The 20916-nt window shown below is 37.2% G+C and overlaps 1 protein-coding gene across 2 annotated transcripts in view; it reads right to left on the reverse strand.

The window, feature by feature from the left end:
• Nucleotides 1-20916, reverse strand: part of stau2 (staufen double-stranded RNA binding protein 2) — a 140241-nt gene that overhangs the window by 66451 nt on the left and 52874 nt on the right. For both annotated transcript variants that reach the window (XM_058765174.1, XM_058765175.1), the window contains exons 8-11: nucleotides 14379-14591; nucleotides 10824-10961; nucleotides 6663-6794; nucleotides 4724-4781 (exon numbers count right to left, since the gene is read on the reverse strand). In XM_058765174.1, the coding sequence (XP_058621157.1) occupies nucleotides 4724-4781; nucleotides 6663-6794; nucleotides 10824-10961; nucleotides 14379-14591 (541 nt within the window). The remainder of the gene's footprint in view (nucleotides 1-4723; nucleotides 4782-6662; nucleotides 6795-10823; nucleotides 10962-14378; nucleotides 14592-20916) is intronic.

Consider the following 20916-nt stretch of genomic DNA (forward strand, 5'->3'; position numbering starts at 1 on the left):
CCCCTTAGAGACACTGATTCTCTCCCTGGCAGATCTCAGGAACCGTAAATTAACCAGCATTATTCTGACATTAAAGACTCTACGGTTGAGAAAGTCTGTGAAGTCAATTAGGAGATAGATGGAGTCTAACAACACCAGCGCGATAAAGCTGAGCTGGAGAATGGATCCTCTCCAAAACAGAGCAAAGGCCAAAAGAAAAACAGACAGATGAGGAGAGAGATGGATAATTGTGTTTTAACTTGAAAAATTTATGCTGCATTGGTGCAGCATTCAAAAATGCATCTTCAGATGCAGCATATTATGTACAAAGACCGATTCAGCACTGAAACAGATGTCAACAAAAAACAGAAGCTTAAAGGGATAGTTCACTCAAAAATGCAAATTCTGTCATTGATTACTCCCCCTCATGTCGTTCCAAACCCGTAAGACCTTCGTTTGTCTTTGGAACACTTATTAAGATATTTTTTATGAATCCGAGAGCTTACTGACCCTGCATAGACAGCAAGGCTCCTACCACGTTCAAGGTCCAGAAAGGTACCAAAAACATCGACAAAATAGTCCATGTAACATCAGTGGTTCAACCGTAATTTTATGACACTACAGGAATACTTTTTGTTGTGCAAAAAAAAAAAACGACAATTCTTCTCCTCCGTGTCACCCTAGCTCCATTTTGGAAAATATTACGATGCATGCATGTTCTACATCAGCAGCACCACGCGCTTGCGTTGTTTATGTGCAGATCAAAGCACACTCATGCTTTGTGGTATTTGCTTCATAAAATTACGGTTGAACCACTGATGTCACATGGACTGTTTTGTCAATGTTCTTGGTACCTTTCTGTGCCTTGACCGTGGTAGGACCCTTGCTGTCTATGGAGGGTCAGAAAGCTCTTAGATTTCATCAAAAATATCTTAATTTGTGTTCTAAAGACGAAGAAAGGTCTTACAGATGTGGAACGACATGAGGGTGAGTAATTAATGACAGAATTTTCATTTTTGGGTGAACTATCCCTTTAAAGGAATATTTTAGAATTAACAAGTTAAATGGATAGTTCATCCAAATATTAAATTTCAGTCATCACTTACTCACCCAGAAGTTGTTCCAAACCTGTATGAATTTCTTTCTTCCGTTGAACACAATAGAAGATATTTTAAAGAATGTGGGAAACCATACAGTTTTTGTTGCCATTGCATATGTTTTCCATTTCTTCAATCAAAAACTGTTTCTCTTTTCATCTTGATTTCTTTGCTTTCGATTAATGTATTTCAATAAAAATATCCATTCTACTAGATTCAGTTATTTAGGGTGAATGTTAACCAAGTAATCAAGTACTTGAAAATTATTTTTGCTGAAACTGTCGTTCCCAGGATGCTTTACTTGGAACTTAACGATGAGAGTAACAATTGATGAAATTAAGTGCGTGTTTTTGAGCAATATGAGAAAAGGGGGAGACTTGATGTTGTTTAATGTTATGTTGACATTATGTTCAATTATGTTGGAATAATTAGAAGCATTTCAATTACACATCTTTTAATTCATTCAATATATGAAATTGGATTAATTAATCCTGCCAGGGAACCATATGAAATCATTTTGAGCCTACCTAATTGGGTCACTTAAAAATGACTTCATTCCATGATGTTGAAATTCTGCAATATAATTATGTTTGTTGAACTTAATTGATTAATGTGGGACCAATGTACGTGATTAAATCTAAGCCCAATCAACATTTGTGGCATAATGCTGATTAGCGCAAACAATCTTTACAAAAAGCAAAAATCAAGATTTTACATGGCTAAGTGTTTTAACGCTTACAAAATGACCCCATCTACGTTCATACTAAGTGCCTCGCTAGAACTCATATTTTTACTGTTTTTAATAAAAAGAGGGACAAAGGATTTTGCTACTGATTGAGTCCAACTTGAACTGAACCCAAAATTTAGTTTGCAAATACTACAATGATGTAAGTCAAGGAGAAATTCTAAACAACATATTCTAAATTAAGCTTTTCTCTCCTAATTTTAAACTTCCATTTCTTTAAAAAAAAAAAAAAAAAGTATTTTAAGGACAGACAACAGACAGCAGAAATTATTTAGAAAACGTTTGAATGTAGTTTGTTACAGTATGTTAAGTGGTTCAAGCTGAATTAACTATAGAATTGTAAGAAAGAAAATGAACTGCTTGCCGCAAGCACTATAATAAAGGTTTTTCCAGCAGCCAAGAGCTTTCGTCAGCATGTGTGCAAGTTCCAGGAATGTCACAACATAGTTGGGTCAAATATGCTCCAACATTAGACCACGAGTGACCTGATTTAGAGATGATTTAGAGAAGCTGTTGTTTTCATAGATTCATCCAAAACAGTTGTCAAACACTGCTTCAAATCAAGCAACAAAATGGCTTAATTACACAATGCGGTCATTGAAAACTCACTGAAGTTGTTTACACGAGGATGCTGGTCATATCACTCTGCTTTACCATTTCTGCTACCTTCATTACTGTTAGGGCTGTTTTAGCATTTGACAATGGTTTAAATTGTTTTCTATCATGCAATTTCATATAATCCTAAACTCAAGTGCCAAGTAGTGCCAGATCTGCATATTTCCATAGCAGAAAAAAAAAAAAAAACTGGTCTGGAAAAATTGAATCAGGACCCAATAATGCCAGAGGCCAGGGGTGTAATAATGTCCACAAGTTCACAACAACAACTACAACTCAGTCTGGCAAGACTGACGCAAACCAAAACTAGATCGCTGCCATTATAATCACAAGGCTGTTTACAGAGATGCTCAATTGACAGACACTCTGTGTATGTCTTAATTCTGTTTGTTTTCTCCATCTGTCTAAAATGATTTTATTTACAAATATCATATGTGTGAATTGATAGCTATGATTTTTATTCATTACACAACTTCTAACCACATCAAAGCAGCTTGTGATTGCATAAGACAGTGATTTGAATTACTTAGGATGTTAAAATACATTGGCAAAGCTCATAAACAAAGACAGAGATGTGCTATGTTTGTTTGCAGGCAGGCTATGCAGGAACGTTGCCAGTTACATCATTTCTCATCTCTCAAAGTCAGACCTGGGAATCATGGGCCGATGTTGTGAGAAATTGGGTCCTTCCTTGAAATCAGGAAGTACACACTAACAATGTCAGTTTCAAATATGTATAGAACTGCTTACTATATAGTAAATAATAAAACAAATAATAATAGACGAAAAGAACAGTTATCAGTAAGCCATCCAGTATGTAGAGGACTTTGTTTCTCCATCTGAACAGATTTGGAGAAATTCAGCATTACATGACTTACTCGCCAATGGATCCTCTGCAGTGAATGGGTGCCGTCAGAAAGAGAGCGATTAAAATATCACAATAATTCACACAATTTATCATTAAGATGGGTTTAACTTCAAACTGTTTCTGGCAAGAGTCCTCTATCCACAACAGTGCTTTCTCCAGTAAAAAATAAGTCGTCTCGTCTGAATCAGGTGAGAAATATGCACAGCAAACATAAACAGTTTAAATGAATTCTAAACAAATAAGTCAGTTGTTTCTTACAAACACATAGCTTTTTATTTGAGGATTATTGTGATTACTCTCATTCTGACAGCACACATTCGCTGCAGAGGATCCACTTTTTGAGCTAGTGATGTAATGCTAATTATACAACAGTTCTTTCTGGTCCTCGAATCTGATTGGCTGAGAGGAGTGCGATATTTAAGAGATATCGGAACTCCAACCATTTCGCCATTTGTATCACTCCGCCTGCAGTATTTCTCATAGGGAGGGTCATGGCAAACTATAATGTTTACAAATAATACTGTTTTTGTGTCACGGAATGTAGCTTTAAGAGTTTTTAGGGGAGAATGTACTTGTTTAGACCTCAAATATGCAGTTTGTTAATAAAGATAATGTTTATTTGAAAATTTGCGTTGACGTTTTTGAAGATGTGAGCTCCAGGCCCTCAGCAGCCGTTCAGCGCTCATGAACCCGCCGAGAGCTCCTCACCTCGGCCAGATCTTCTGGAATTTACCACTGGCTCTGATGTCCCAATAGTGGTTAAACATATTTATTATTAACAGTTAACATATTTATTAACCGAACTGTTTGGACTTTTAACATTTATGTAATTACATTAAAAATGGTTATTACATTTAAGGTAAGTGCATGCATAGTATATAAGCTATTAGGCTAATTGGGTATCTATATGTTATGTAGTACATAACCTAACTAAAACAGACATTAATGGTCATTATAACATAGTTCAATGACTTGCATCATTATGTGATTTTGTAGGAAATGTAAACAGCTGCTAAACAGAGCATCCATTAAAAGTTCTTTGACACAGTGGGATCATTTGAAGACCTAATGGAGACCTTATTTCTCAGAACTTCGGTCCTAAAAGAGATCCGCAGAACTCCTAGTCGAGCATGGCATGAAAATGGATATGTTTGTGTGTCTGCAAACCCGTCTGGAAGACTACGGTTGTACCCTGGAATAGTGTTTGGGTGGTTAATGTGTGTGTGAGTGTGTAATACTGTGGTCTCACAGACCCCCTGGGAAAGCACATAAGTCTGCGTGAATAGGAGGAATTCACAGGCTCTCCATAGAAGCGAGTTCGTGATTGAGCCGACTCGGTTTCTTATTAATCAGTCAGATAGATTAAACGGCCCGGCATCACCTACACCGGGGAACACAGACGAAGAGAAAAACACTTACTGTTGGTCGTTGTTTCAGGAAAAGCAGCCCTTTGTCCATTCCAGCCTTTGTTGTCCATCTGTGGCCAATGTTAAGATAATAGAGGAGCGGGAAGAAATGGAGAGAGAGAAAAAGAGGGCCGGTTTAGCAAACCCCTTTTCATGCGTGTCAGACAAGTCGCTTTCCCTTGTTTCCATTAGAAAGGGAGAATCACTACCAAATTGAGACATCACGACATAAGCGTCACTAACTTGCAAAGACTAAGTAGATGGGAGATTTAAAGATTAAGGTTGTGCGCCCCGAAACAGGAAGCAGCGTGATGATACAAACGTATACATTCACATACTCTCTCATTAATATCCCTGCTACGCTGTTCATACTGAATGTGGAGGCAAAATGGGATAATTAACTCGTTAAAAGAAAGACAACTGATGCCGAGTTCACACTGCATGATTTTCAAAGTTGTCGGATCACCGTTGTTTTCACACTGCACGACTATGTGGGGTAGCAGTCAGTTGCTGCTGTGTTCACATTGCATGATGGATCGGCGACAAGAGGTTACACACTGCATGACTTTACAAGAAGAAGAATCGCCGACGACAACTCTGTCTGATCCACAAACTACAGCCAAATGCACACGAGAATACGCAAGATCACGCTGATATTATGGTCTGTAAAAAGTCCCCCATGAACATACAATAATTAACAAAAAAGACTTATATATATATATATATATATATATATATAGCCTACACAAATCTAACAGGCTACTTGAAAGTGAAACAAATGTTTTGAGCATTTTATAATGAGTTTATTTCTTATAGCCTACAAAAGCCCTTAAAGTGATAAAAAAGAAAAATGCAATAAATCTTTTGTCCTTTATAGAAGAATATTATTTACAGGAAAAACCCTAACCCCTTTTATATATATATATATATATATATATATATATATATATAGGCTATATTTAGACTATATATATCTTATTGTACTTGTTCTGTATATTCTAATGCAAAAATGTACTGATATTGCCACGTTGTTTGTATTGAAGAAAGAAAAAAAAGTCCACGCTGAACTTCCCGCTGCCCTGTACCTTGCTCTCTCATTGGCCGATGTATGTTTCAGTCAGAACTCATTTCACGCAGCAGGATTGTGAATCACCGACAGGTCCAGATATTTAGCATGCCAAATATTTCACGGGTGTCGGCGATTCTCTCAGATCGCATCTTTGATAATTCACACTGCGTGACTGTCACTCGCGTGAATGAGCACCAATTTGCCTCCGATTTTGGGCATTTGTCTGTGATTTATCAAAACCTGTCGGCGAGTGAAAAATCGTGCTAAAATCGTGCAGTGTGAACTTGGCATAACAGAATTGTTAGATTGTAAAAACACAGAATTAAATGTCAATGTGCTACAAAGTAACCTCATAAAAATGTTAACATTTTTGGCATTAGTATAAAAAAAAAAAGTCTCAAACATTTTAGCATTTTTTCCCTTGGCGGGGAAAAAATGGGGGTCTAAAACAGGGGTCACCAAACTTGCCGGTGTCCTGCAGAGTTTAGCTCCAACTCGCCTCAACACACCTGCCTGGAAGTTTCTAGTATACCTAGTAAGACCTTGATTAGCTGGTTCAGGTGTGTTTAATTAGGGTTTAATTAGTGTGTGTGTACTTGTATAATTATATATACACTTCATAGATATTTTTACTTTATTTATTATTTTTTATTGTAAAATGCATCCCCAAATTATGAACACTAAGATACATAATTAGTATCATGATTTTGTGATAAATCTTTGATATTGAAAGTATGTGAAATGCAACCTAATATAATTTGTTTGTTTTTTTAAATAGCTTTAATTGCTTAGTAGCTTGTAGTGTAGCCAACTACTTTGTCTCATTTAAATTACATGTTCGTTGTGGCATAATAATTACAAAGCAGCTTTGTTTGAAACTGACCTTTTCTGGAGTGTTCTGTAATGGTGTAGACGCCTTGTAGCCCAGTTGAAGCAGCATGGCCTCAGCAGCATTACGCTTGGCCACTTTTTTATTGGGTCCAGTTCCTGTAGTCACCTCGGTACCTACTTTCACCTGTCAACAAACACACATAGTGTACAAAAACCGGGATTGTTAATAACATAAGAAACAATAATGTATCTAAAATGTAAAAATGGCCTATATTGCCTGTAAAATAATAAATAAATAAATTGCCTGTAATAATGAAAGAAAAGTCTGAATCTGGCAGAAAGCACAACCAACACCCAATCGGTAGCACTATACTCTCAAATAGCTATTATAAAAACAAAAAAGGTAAAAACATTTTGTTGTCAAAAAACTGTCTCTAAACTCAGACAACCATCTTTTCATATTTATTAGGAGCAAAGCAGCAGGTGGGGAAGGATGGTGTGGGCCTGAAAACCTGAAAACAGACACGTATTGATGCCCACAGACCAGAGAGCGAACAATGTGGAAATTTTAGAAGCGACTGGGCAACACAAAAGAAACACACACAAGCAGAGTCTAATGCGACAGTGAAAGGAGCATGGAGAATCAGTTAGAGGCTGTGTTACCGCGCGCTCAGAGATGCACAGAGCACTTTAAAGCAAGGGATTATCGGACGGGAGACAGGGAAGAGAAACTTCTCCAACTTGGATGCTGCTTGATACTTGTTTATGTGTGTGGTAGAGCTGGATGAGCCTCTAACAGATCATTCAGAATGAGACTCAACATGATTTTTTTATTTATTTACTGCAGTGTTCACTGAACTATTTATGCTGCTGAAATACTGCGGCATCCCTCCCTGCAGAAAAATAACTTTTTTTTCAGTAGTCAGCTCTCTTCTGTGCACTCCATTCTGATCCATCCTTCTATTCGACACTACTTACTCCACTTTATGCTAATTTACTTGGCTCTAAAATATTGTTTTGTCTCTACCCCAATACATCCTATCCTATCTAGTTTACACAACTCCATTAACTCTGAGAATATTCTACTCCACCCTAATTACACCACTCCAAACAACTCTACACTATTCTATACAAATCTACTCTATAGTATCCAATCTACCATACTCAACCTATCCAGTCTACATAACTCCATTCAACTAAGTACTACTTTATGCAATCCTACTATTTAACTCGGATCTGCTCTCATCTATTCTATCTATCTCTTCTATAGAGCTCTAAGTCACTCTACGTCATACAACTCTACACTCTATTCATCCTATCTAGTCTACAAAACTCCATTCAACTATGTACTACTCCACACCATACTTTCCTGATCTGCTCACATCTATTCTACCATACTCTATACACCTCTACTCTATTCTATACATCTCTACACCACCCTATACAACTCTAAACTATATAAATTTCCTAAATAAATTTACTCTATTTACTCTACTCGATCCATCTTAACTATTCTACCCTACTCTATGGCTATACGTTCACACTGCGAGCCTTAGTGCTCAGTTACGATTTTTGCTCAGATCTGATTTTTTTTTGTATAGCAGTTCACATTTTTGTTTTAAATGTGGCCAATATCAGATTTCCAGTGTGAACAGAACATGGTTCTAATCTGAACTCCATGCGCAAAAGAACAATACGAACAGCGTTGCCAGGTTTTCACAACAAAATCCGCCCAATGGCTTCTCAAAACTAGTCCAAAACTATCCCAATCGCATTCCGGGGGGTAAATAGTAAGGTTGCTACTACGTGTTTCAACCCACATAGTTGAAAAAAACCCCACAGGAAGAGCAAAAACTAAGCCCAATTCCAAGGGAAAACCATGGACTTGGCAACATGTCATACGGAAGTAAACATGGAGAACATAAAGTAAGGGATTATGTGTTTATTTATAGTGTGATCTGCTGAAGAACCCAGCAAAATTATGTGCAGGCAATATGAAAAGTAAAGTCAAAGATGTGACAGAAGATAGCAGAGTTTTGAAACTTTTGTGATACGAGTATGTTTCGCTTGTATATAGACTTGTGACTGTAATACTTATGAGTTCTGACACATCACTGTACTTCCACTGACTACCTTTCAGAACTTGATAACTTTGGGTATGCAAAATCTGTGACTCCCATAAGCACAGAATCGTGGCGAATGTTGATATAGAGTGACGTAAAAGTCGCATGAATTCCAATATGACTGTTCAGACTGCGGTCTCATTGCAAAACACCTGATCCGTATCGGATTTAGTACTACATGTGGAAGTGGCTCAAATTGGAATTGAAAATTGTTTGTGCTGTCCGCACCGTCATTATAAAAACAGATCTGAGTCACATGTGAGCAAAAAAATCTGATTTGGGCCACATTTGCCTGCAGTGTGCACATTTCCTATTACTTCAACCTTACTCTATACACCTCTACCCTACTCTATACATCTCTCAACTATACAAATTTGTACAAATTTACTAAATAAATTCACTTTATTTACTCTACTCAATCCATCCTATCTATTGTATCCTACTCTATTACTTTATCCTTGCTCTATTCACCTCAACCCTACTCTATACATTCTCTACACCACTCTATGCAACTCTTAACTATACAAATTTACTTAAATTTGTACAAATTAACAAAAAACACTGTACTCTATTTACTCTACTCAATCCATTCTATCTATTCTACCGTACTCTATTACTTCAACCTTACTCTATACACCTTTACCCTACTCTATACATCTCTACATCATTCAATACAACTCTAAACTATACAAATTTACTTAAATTAACAATTGTACAAATTAACAAAAAACACTGTCCTCTACTTACTCTACTCAATCCATCCTATATATTCTACCCTACTCTATTACTTTCAACCTTACTCTATACACTTCTACCCTACTCTACACTATACAGATTTACTCTATCCTGTTAACTCTATTCAATACTACTCTATAAGCCTTTACTCTATACAGCTATACTCTACTCTGTATAGCTCTACACTAGTCTACTCCATACAACTCAACTCTATCCTGTTTACTCTACTTAATACATCCTATCTAGTCTACACAAGTCCATTTAACTATGTATGTGCTACTCTACACAAATCTATTCTATCCTATTTACTTTACCATTTCGACACTGTTCTATAATAGTCTACATCTGCTATATACTACCCTATCTTATCGACTCTACTCCATACAATTCTATACAAATCTACCCTTTTAACACTACTCCATATTACTGTACTCAACTCCAATCTATACTGATCTATTTAACTCTAATCTATGGCACTCTATACTTTGCTCTGATTCACTAATACTACACAATGCTCCAATAGCAAGCGCAAGTCAAATAAGTTGCATGAGTTCTGATTTATGATTCTTTCTGTTCTTTGATCCAAAACAAGAGAACAAAAGTAGATTTCTAAACACATGTAGAGGTGATTTAGAGCCAATCCTGCTGGTATTTTTGCGTCTTTGTTCACAGGGACTAAGCACCGCTCTTATGGCTACAGGGGGCTTCATTTTTACTGTATGAGGTAAAGTTAATTTTTTACTGGGCAGCCAGCAGTACAGTTATTGTTGTTTTAATGACCTGTAATAAACCAGTGAACACCAGCCAACGATGTGATGTGTGCTAAGTGCATACGTGATGCAGTGAACAATCAGAAAACAATGGGTTGATTTTCTTTTACATTTAAATACAAGTCAATAATCAATTTTCATGCAAACCTTGTATTTGCATCCTTCATGCAAGAGGTCAAGGGCATAAATGTACATGCATGTTGAGCTAGGCAGAGGATTTTGCACAAAGTTTTGTGTTTAAGCTTTGAATTTTGCTTGGACCTACATGGGAAAATGACTGTTGTCACCTAAATGATCTAAATTAAGACTAATTATCCATCAACTTCTGCAATGAGATGAAATTTCCAAGAGTGGATGAGCAAATGTGTATGTGTGTGTCAAAAGAGTCTCTGTCTGACTTTGACAGAGCTGAAGGTCAGTGGTAATCAGAGCCGGAGGAGGTGACAGTCTTTCTGATTAAGACAGATTGCACAGTGGGAGGTTATCAGTGTTTGTGCAGGACTCATCTGTCCTTCACACCCCCTCTCGGCCTTCAAATTTTTCTTTTACTTTACACCTCTTCATTCCCTCTCTCATTAAATTTACCTGCATGATGAATTCTCTCCGGCGAGGCATCCCTCTCTCTGAAAGCAGCATATATTCGGGCTCCTTCTCCTTTTTGGCCTGTTGAATCTGAGCCAGTCTGCTAATAGGGTTCATGCCCTGTCCATACTCTGGTCCTGTCTGAGAGAGAAATTGAGAACGAAAAAGCAAATGAGAACGAGGATGAGAGACACAGATAAAGCAGCAGAGGGACAGATGGACGGCTGGTTAATGTTCACGTCAGTAACCCTGTCAGGAGAATGACAAAAGAGTGAATGAGCGTGTGTGAATGAGTGACTGAGTGAGTGAAGAAATTTGGATTGGGTCTGTCAAACTCCAAAATGACAAAGATCTTCAATGAATATGACATTAATTTCAATCTGTAAAAAAATATATATATTGCATGGCTTTGGATTTGGAATATACAGGTGCTGGTCATATAATTAGAATATCATCAAAAAGTTGATTTATTTCACTAATTCCATTCAAAAAGTGAAACTTGTCAATTATATTCATTCATTACACACAGACTGATATATTTCAAATGTTTATTTCTTTTAATTTTGATGATTAGAGCTTACAGCTCATGAAAGTCAAAAATCAGTATCTCAAAATATTAGAATATTTACATTTGAGTTTGAATAAATGACCATCCCTACAGTATAAATTCTGGGTATCTCTTGTTCTTTGAAACCACAATAATGGGGAAGACTGCTGACTTGGCAATGATCCAGAAGACGAACATTGACACCCTCCACAAAGAGGGTAAGTCACAGAAGGTCATTACTGAAAGGTGTGGCTGTTTACAGAGTGCTGTATCAAAGCATATTAAATGCAAAGTTGACTGGAAGGAAGAATTTGGGTAGGAAAAGGTGCACAAGCAACAGGGATGACCGCAAGCTTGAGAATACAGTCAAGCAAAGCCGATTCAAACACTTGGGAGAGCTTCACAAGGAGAGAACTGAAGCTGGAATCAGTGCATCAAGAGTCACCGCTCAGACATCTTCAGGAAAAGGGCTACCAAGCCACTTCTGAACCAGAGACAACGCCAGAAGCATCTTAACTGGGCTGTGGAGAAAAGAACTGGACTGTTGCTCAGTGGTCCAAAGTCCTCTTTTCAGATGAAAGTAAATTTTACATTTCATTTGGAAATCAAGGTCCCAGAGTCTGAAGGAAGAGTGGAGAGGCACAGAATCCATGTTGCTTGAAGTCCAGTGTGAAGTTTCCACAGTCAGTGATGATTTGGGCTGCCATGTCATCTGCTGGTGTTGGTCCACTGTGTTTTCTGATGTCCACAGTCAACGCAGCCATCTACCAGGAAATTTTAGAGCACTTCATGCTTCCTTCTGTTGACAAGCTTTATGGAGATGCTGATTTCATTTTCCAGCAGGACTTGGCACCTGCCCACACTGCCAAAGGTACCAAAAGCTGGTTCAATGACCATAGTGTTACTGTGCTTGATTGGCCAGCAAACTCGCTTGACCTGAACCCCATAGAGAATCTATGGGGTATTGTCAAGAGGAAGATGAGAGACACCAGACCCAACAATGCAGATGAGCTGAAGGCCACTATCAGAGCAACCTGGGCTCTCATAACACCTGAGCAGCGCCACAGACTGATCGACTCCATGCCACGCCGCATTGCTGCAGTAATTCAGGCAAAGGAGCCCCAACTAAGTATTGAGTGCTGTACATGCTCATACTTTTCATTTTCATACTTTTCAGTTGGCCAAGATTTCTAAAAATCCTTTCTTTGTATTGGTCTTAAGTAATATTCTAATATTTTGAGATACTGATTTTTGACTTTCATGAGCTGTAATTAAAAGAAATAAACATTTGAAATATATCAGTCTGTGTGTAATGAATGAATATAATATACAAGTTTCACTTTTTGAATGGAATTAGTGAAATAAATCAACTTTTTGATGATATTCTAATTATATGACCAGCACCTGTATATATATATATATAGGGCTGTCAGTCGATTAAAATTTTTAATTAATTAATTACATGATGTGTTGATTAATTAATGTAATTAATCGCAAAATACATTTGACTATGAAAATACCCACAAAAGATTATTTAAAGCAATTTTTTTGTTAAATGAGAAAGTATCAAGAAGACATTACAAATTGTAGCTTTAGAAAGAAATATTTAATTTGATTCAACAAAATTTATTACAAACATTTAGGCTACAACGGCCTATTATAAACTGTGGAACATAAAATAAGATAATCTGAGAAACATCTCAGCATTTTTTGTTCATACAATGAAAGTCATTGATAACTATAACAGCTTTGTTACTGACAGTCTTCAAAATAACTTCTTTTATGTTCCACAAAAGAAAGGTTTGAAATGACATGAGGGTGAGCAAATGACAACAGAATTTTAATTTTCTGGAGGAACTATGTTTTTTTTTTTTTATTTGTATTATTTTATTTTTTTTATAAAATGATACTCTAAATAAGAAACTAATTCTGCCAGCAGGTGGTGGTAAATGTCTTCATTCAATTCGTTCAAACGGCTACATTCAGGAATGAAGTAAACGGCTCTGTCTATGAATGGGTTTTTGATTCATTGGTTCACACGATTAGTTTAAAACGCGGATTCATTTAGAAACTAAACATCGCTGTGCTGCTCGGAGACGCACAACAGTTCTGCTGTGGCTTTCAAGCTAATATGTTCTCTGCAAAATTGAACAAAAACATATATAACTTCTTATTTACTGAACTGTTGTATAAAATCACATTTAAACTTGTGATATTCGTGACAAAATCTGCACTCGTGATATTGCTCTCACTGCTCATGTGATATTGGATTATATAAATATGAGACAAAAACTGATACAGGGGCATTTTTTGCACCAATACCTTGAATTTTAGGGCCTAACAGCATTTATGGTTGTTGCCCTGCATCATATTTGTCAACAGTCAACTGTATGAAATGATGTACGATGACATACAGGTCTGGGGGCGGGGCCAGCACGTTAACTGCGTTAAAAGATTTTAATCGCGTTATTTTTTCATAACTAATTAATTAAGTTAACGTGTTAAACTGACAGCCCTAATATATATATATATATATATATATAATAAGAAATGTTTCTTAAGCATATCAGAATAATTTCTGAAGGATCATGTGACAAGTGTAATGGCTGCTGATAATTCAGCTTTGTCATTACAAGAATAAATTCCATTTAAAATATATTTAAAAAGAAAACTTATTTTAAATTGTAATAATATATCACAATATTACTTTATTTTTGAACTAAAGAAAAATATATTATTGACAACAGAAATTTAGAGATATACATTCACTAGTTGTTGGTATAGTAGCTTTTGGAATTTACATAAAGGACGAAAACATAGCCTTTATTTTGACAATTTCTTTTGATGTTGTTAGTAACACAGAAATTACAGAGTTTACATTTAGACTGTCCAAAATACATCCCATAATAATGCATAGAATTCGATATCGATATAAGATTCCAGTAACAGCCACCACTCTGGAATCTTAAGGAAGCAGCACTCCTTTTGGATCTGCTCCTAAAACAACCCACCTTTAATATGGTCTTAGGCCGCTTCTTGTAATGCACTTTGGGTTTCTCCACAACAGGAAGCACTGGCAGTTTCTTCAGTTCCTGCAGGATGGAGAGGGCTGCTCTCTTTTTAGAGAGTTTCTTACTATTCCCCTCACCCTCGGCAGAGAACTCCCCCACCATCACACGTGTGAGGAAACTCTTCATGTGCGGGGGTCCACTTTCCTTTAGCACCTGAGGGGCATGTAATGAACACGTTACACAAGAGAACACACATGCATGCAGAAGTGGGAACAGCAGTCATTCCAGTCACGCTCCCTTTCTCTCTGCCCCTTAGGGCATGTCTGCTGCACGCTCTCTTCCTTCTGCCCTTTACCTTCTTCTTTCTCTACGATGGAAATGGGAATACTGCTAATTAGACTCACTACACTCAAACTGTCCGGTTTAACAAACGGATCAATAAGTCATATGGGGAGAGAGACCACTGGAACTTGGGAAACTGCACCTGGTTATTAAACACACCACACACACTCAGTATGAATATATGAATACAAATATACATTAATTTGCATATGCATAAATCAGAAGCACAGTTCACATCACACATATTAATGCAGTGTTTTAAGCTTGTTCATAAGAATAGCTGCTTTTCTTTGTGCAAGACAAAAACATTTTATTATATATTATTTTATATTAAAATTATGTTATTGATCTTAATTTAGGGACCAATTCAAGTTAAATAGAAATATAAAAAAATGACAAAACCATATAACATTACTAAATTACAAAATTACCAAAAACTAAAATAAAGGACTAAAATGACTAAAACTGAAATAAAAATAAACTAAATATAAATAAAAATATTAAACAAACAAAGATTAAAACAAATGACAGAATAATAAAACAAAATTACTAAAATTAGAATTAACTGAAAACATAAAAACTTAACTCATTCAAAATATTAATAAATACTATAGTAATATATAAATTTAAAACATTTATTATTTTAGTTTTTTTTTTTTTTTTATGGCTGACCAATCAGAGGTGATTTATTCACACATTTAAACCGACTGTTCATATTCTCCTACTACTATCCATTTCTCACTGTCGTGAGAAACCGAAATTTAATGTAATGCACATGTAATCGTATTTACTTCCTGTGACATCACCAAGATGGTCAACAGAACAGGTGAGCTGCTCTGAGCTCTTTAAGAGCAACACTGGGGGGATTGAGTTTCACACAGACGCACATACACAGCTGAGGGTGGGCCTCTGTGTGCTCAGTCAGAGCTGAAAGTTATCCGTCTCCAGAGACTTCCCTTCTCACATCCTCTCTTCACACACATGACCATTCTGGCATTCATACAAGCATGTGACACTCCAGTGAAACAGGCTCAGCTGAGAGGAACCATATCCCCATACAAAACTAATGAAGATTATCACGTCCGATTCAAATACAGGGTCAAACTTCAATAAAGGCTTGCATAAATGAAGCCTGGATGCCCATGTCATTTCAAACATGCAATACTTTATGAAGATAGATCATACAAATATCCACCACTGGTTGTTGTTCCAAACTTGTAAGCCATGCAACACAAAAAGATAACTTTTCTGAATGTTTCTACAGCTTTTCTACACAACAAAATGGATGAAGTGCTTGAAAATAGGTGAAAAATAGGTCCCACTTTATATTAGGTGGCCTTAACTACTATGTAATTACATTTAAATTAATCATTTGATACAATGCACATACATGTTTTTTTTACTTATATTTTAAAAATACCTTCATGTAATTACATCTGAAATTACTGTAATTTATAATTACACTGTTGACCCATCCCTTACACCTTAACCCACCCTCAAACCTACCCATACCACCAAACCTTTCCCTAACCTTACCTGTATCCCATATCAATAGCAGCAAAAGCGTTTTGTAATGCAATATGAACACAACAAGTACATTGTACTTATCTTTTGATGTACATAGTACATAGTATTTAAGGCCACCCAATAATAAGTGTGACCAAACAGAGAAAAAGTTAACTTTTTGAATTTGAAGATCAAGTTAAATTGTACTTAATTTGTCTTCCGGGAAACACACAAGTATCTTCTGTTGCTTCCGAAGGGCAGTACCAAATAGAAAAAAATGATATTTAAAAAATATGAAAAACTTTTAACATTTAAACATCTTTTATGTAAAATATCTTACTCGGGACAGTACTAAATAAAAAATAACAAGCATTTTGTATGATCTCTCTTATTTTGTTAAAATTATTCACATTTTCACAGATTCTGCAAGGGGTTCCCAAACTTTCACATGCCACTGTAACTGAAAATCAACAACAGAACAGAGGTGAACAGTCAGCACAAAACAGTGACACGGAAATGTAGTTTGAAAATTGCTTTCAAAAACTATAAATATGGGCTGTGTTACGGTACTTTTCTGGTGCTTTTTGATCTTGACCGTCCCAGTTCCTATTCGCTGTCACCCTTACTGTTTCTCAGAGGAAAGAAAATCATCCGGGTTTCAAACGACATGAGGGTGAGTAAATAATGACAGAAATGCCATTTCTGAGAGAACTCTCTCTTTAAAGCTCAAGACAGTTGATTTGAATGATTGGAAGCATAGACAAACATCATTAATCTTCATCTGTAAACTCCAGATCCTCAACAATCTGGGCTTTCATCTGAAGATGGCGAGGAACTGAGGAACACAAGAGAGCTCTGTGCATTTCCCGCACACTTGACAGAGCAGCATAACCCAATATTTACTAGGCCTTGATGTGGAATGCATTTGATCATCACACTTAGATGTTACATAAGAATTGAGAGAATTCCTCCGGGTGAGCATCACTCCATAATGAAGTGACGAAATTCTGCTGTACTTCCCTCTTGGAAATATCAGCAAGTCTTTTCAGCTCTCTTGCGAGGATGAGGTGTGGGGAGGAAGGAAAGGGCTTAAAGCTGTGAGTCTGTCATTCAGGGAACTCCCACACGGTCTATTCCATGGGCCGAGAGTGGAGATTTAGCCTGGTTACTCACAGTCACTGATTATACAACTAACTCAATTCAGCTATAAAGTCGGACAAGAAATTCCCAGAGAAAAAGAGACCAAGACTCCAATGAGATGTCAACCTCTGCGATTCTCCTTGATGAGAAATATCTCAGAAACAGAGACTCAAATAACTTGAAAAGCGAACTTTTTAATGTACATTACTAAGTCCTGAGTCCCAAAATGAGGCATAAAGCTAATCTATCTATTTTGTCAAACAATGGAAGACTTGGCAACACTTCATTGTTGAAAATTACACAGTTACTTTAAATAGTGAATTGACTTGGGCACAGTCTCCAGGAGAACTTAAAAGGACAGTTCACCCAAATATTAAAATTCTGTCATCATTTACTCACCCTCATATCATTCCAAACCTGTATGACTTATTGTGTTCAGTGAGAGACACACACACACACACACACACACACAAAAAAAGATATTTTGAAAAATGAAAGTCAATGGGGTCAAACATTTTGGACCCCATTGACTTCATTATATGGACAAAAATTGTTGAAACATTCTTCAAAGTATCTTCTTTGTACAGAAGAAAGGAAGTCAAACAGGTTTCAAATAACACAAGGGTGAGTAAAAGAGTACAGAATTTACATTTTTGGGTGAACTATCCCTTTATATCTTATTTTGCGCTAGTTTTAACGAATATGAGTTGCCGGTGAAGATGAGCTGTGGTAACTTCATCAACTACACCACCAACAAGTCAAAACGGGCCTGGTAACTCTCGAGCTGGCCACCTGACACAGTTTCCATGGCAGCTGTAAAACACTGAGGTAGGTGGGCGGCAGTTCCAGCCGGTGAATGAGCCTCATCGGGTGAACGAGGACTGTGAGGAGGTCTTGGCACCGGGGCCCGACTCTCTTCGTGGCGGCAGACGAGGTTGTGTTGTCTGCAACAGATGATATGGCATCCTCAGGCAGTGATGGGGTTTCAGCAAGTGTTTGATTCTTGTGTCTGACGGTGGCCAGTTCCTCTGTCTGCTCTCTGTCTCGCATGGCTGGCAACGGAGATCAAGTTGTAGGAAGGAATCGCTGTAACATGAGGTTGATCATTCTTCATCCCTCCATGGATGAGAGGAGATATAGTATTAGTGAGACCGCCGTGTCCTCAGCTTGGTGAAAAGGCTGGATACCAGGCCAGGGTGGGACAATGGCAAGGACTGATATAATGAAGAAAAGCTCTTTTGTATGGATTGTTGATGTGTATTCCCTGAGGGAAGGTACTTATGTACAAGATGGGTGGTTCTTGGCACGAGTTTCCACTCTTGTACCTCTGTAAGGCGTCATCCACGACAAGAAACTGTGATTAATGTATGTGTTCTTTGAAGTTGGCATCTGTTTGATATCGTTTGACACCAACAAGAAGGTGAGAGTGGTCCTTGATTTCATAAGGGGACAGGTGAGACACTGTTCTGGTTGACCTAAAGGCATAGTTCACCCAAAAATAAAGCTTCTGTCATCATTTACTCACCCTCATATCATTCCAAACCTGTATGACTTATTGTGTTCAGTGAGAGACACACACACACACACACACACACACACACAAAAGATATTTTGAAAATGAAAGTCAATGGGGTCAAACATTTTGGACCCCATTGACTTCATTATATGGACAAAAATTGTTGAAACATTCTTCAAAGTATCTTCTTTGTACAGAAGAAAGGAAGTCAAACAGGTTTCAAATAACACAAGGGTGAGTAAAGAGTACAGAATTTACATTTTGGGTGAACTATCCCTTTATATCTTATTTTGCGCTAGTTTTAACGAATATGAGTTGCCGGTGAAGATGAGCTGTGGTAACTTCATCAACTACACCACCAACAAGTCAAAACGGGCCTGGTAACTCTCGAGCTGGCCACCTGACACAGTTTCCATGGCAGCTGTAAAACACTGAGGTAGGTGGGCGGCAGTTCCAGCCGGTGAATGAGCCTCATCGGGTGAACGAGGACTGTGAGGAGGTCTTGGCACCGGGGCCCGACTCTCTTCGTGGCGGCAGACGAGGTTGTGTTGTCTGCAACAGATGATATGGCATCCTCAGGCAGTGATGGGGTTTCAGCAAGTGTTTGATTCTTGTGTCTGACGGTGGCCAGTTCCTCTGTCTGCTCTCTGTCTCGCATGGCTGGCAACGGAGATCAAGTTGTAGGAAGGAATCGCTGTAACATGAGGTTGATCATTCTTCATCCCCTCCATGGATGAGAGGGGAGATATAGTATTAGTGAGACCGCCGTGTCCTCAGCTTGGTGAAAAGGCTGGATACCAGGCCAGGGTGGGACAATGGCAAGGACTGATATAATGAAGAAAAGCTCTTTTGTATGGATTGTTGATGTGTATTCCCTGAGGGAAGGTACTTATGTACAAGATGGGTGGTTCTTGGCACGAGTTTCCACTCTTGTACCTCTGTAAGGCGTCATCCACGACAAGAAACTGTGATTAATGTATGTGTTCTTTGAAGTTGGCATCTGTTTGATATCGTTTGACACCAACAAGAAGGTGAGAGTGGTCCTTGATTTCATAAGGGGACAGGTGAGACACTGTTCTGGTTGACCTAAAGGCATAGTTCACCCAAAAATAAAGCTTCTGTCATCATTTACTCACCCTAATGTCATTCCAAACCTGATATTGTTTCTTCAGTGGAACACAAAAGAAGATATTTTCAAGAAAGTTTCAAATGTTCCTTTTAGAGCAGCACAATTAATCAAAATAAAACTGAAATTGTGATATATCCTACTGTGATTACAGAACCACAAAGACAGCAATTTAATTATTAATTAATAAACATAGGCACTGCATGTTTCAGAGCAAAGCACGGCACTGTGTTTATTTACACGCAAGCTGCTTATGATCTAGTGTTTTCAGTGTCTCAGCTCAGTTTACAGTAAATGCTGCTTCACACAAACTTTTTTTTACACATTAAAATGAAACAGTAATATTTTTTATTTAATTTTTATTCAGTAATAATAATCATTATGATAAATAATGATGATGATGACGATAATGATTATTATTATTATAGTCTAGGGGTGTAACGGTTAAAATTACTCACGGTTCGGTTTGTATCATGGTTTTAGAGTCACGTTTCGGAACAGCTCGGTATGTACTCTGTTTAGGGAAAAAGGACCATGCTGTCACATAAAAATAAAGAAAATAAGAACAAATAATCTAATTACAAGCAACAGCACAAATAAATACAAAAGAGCAAAGATACAAATAAAACAAATAATGCTTTTCAGGTTTTTTAGGTAGGTCTAACATTAGTTTTTAGGTACAGAAATTGAATAAAGTAATCAAATGTAAAATAACATTGCATATTTGACTGTATAAATTAAAGATGACTCCTTATTAAGGTCACAAAAACTATTTAATCAAGAGAAGTTAGTGATTTCCTTGTCTTTTGTTTTTTGATTAACATTAAAAAGGTGCTGTCACTTTAAGACAATGCACGGATCCAGTACACTTATACAGGTGCTGGTCATATAATTAGAATATCATCAAA

This window comes from Onychostoma macrolepis, chromosome 24, assembly GCF_012432095.1.
Source record: "Onychostoma macrolepis isolate SWU-2019 chromosome 24, ASM1243209v1, whole genome shotgun sequence".
Classification (NCBI taxonomy): domain Eukaryota; kingdom Metazoa; phylum Chordata; class Actinopteri; order Cypriniformes; family Cyprinidae; genus Onychostoma; species Onychostoma macrolepis.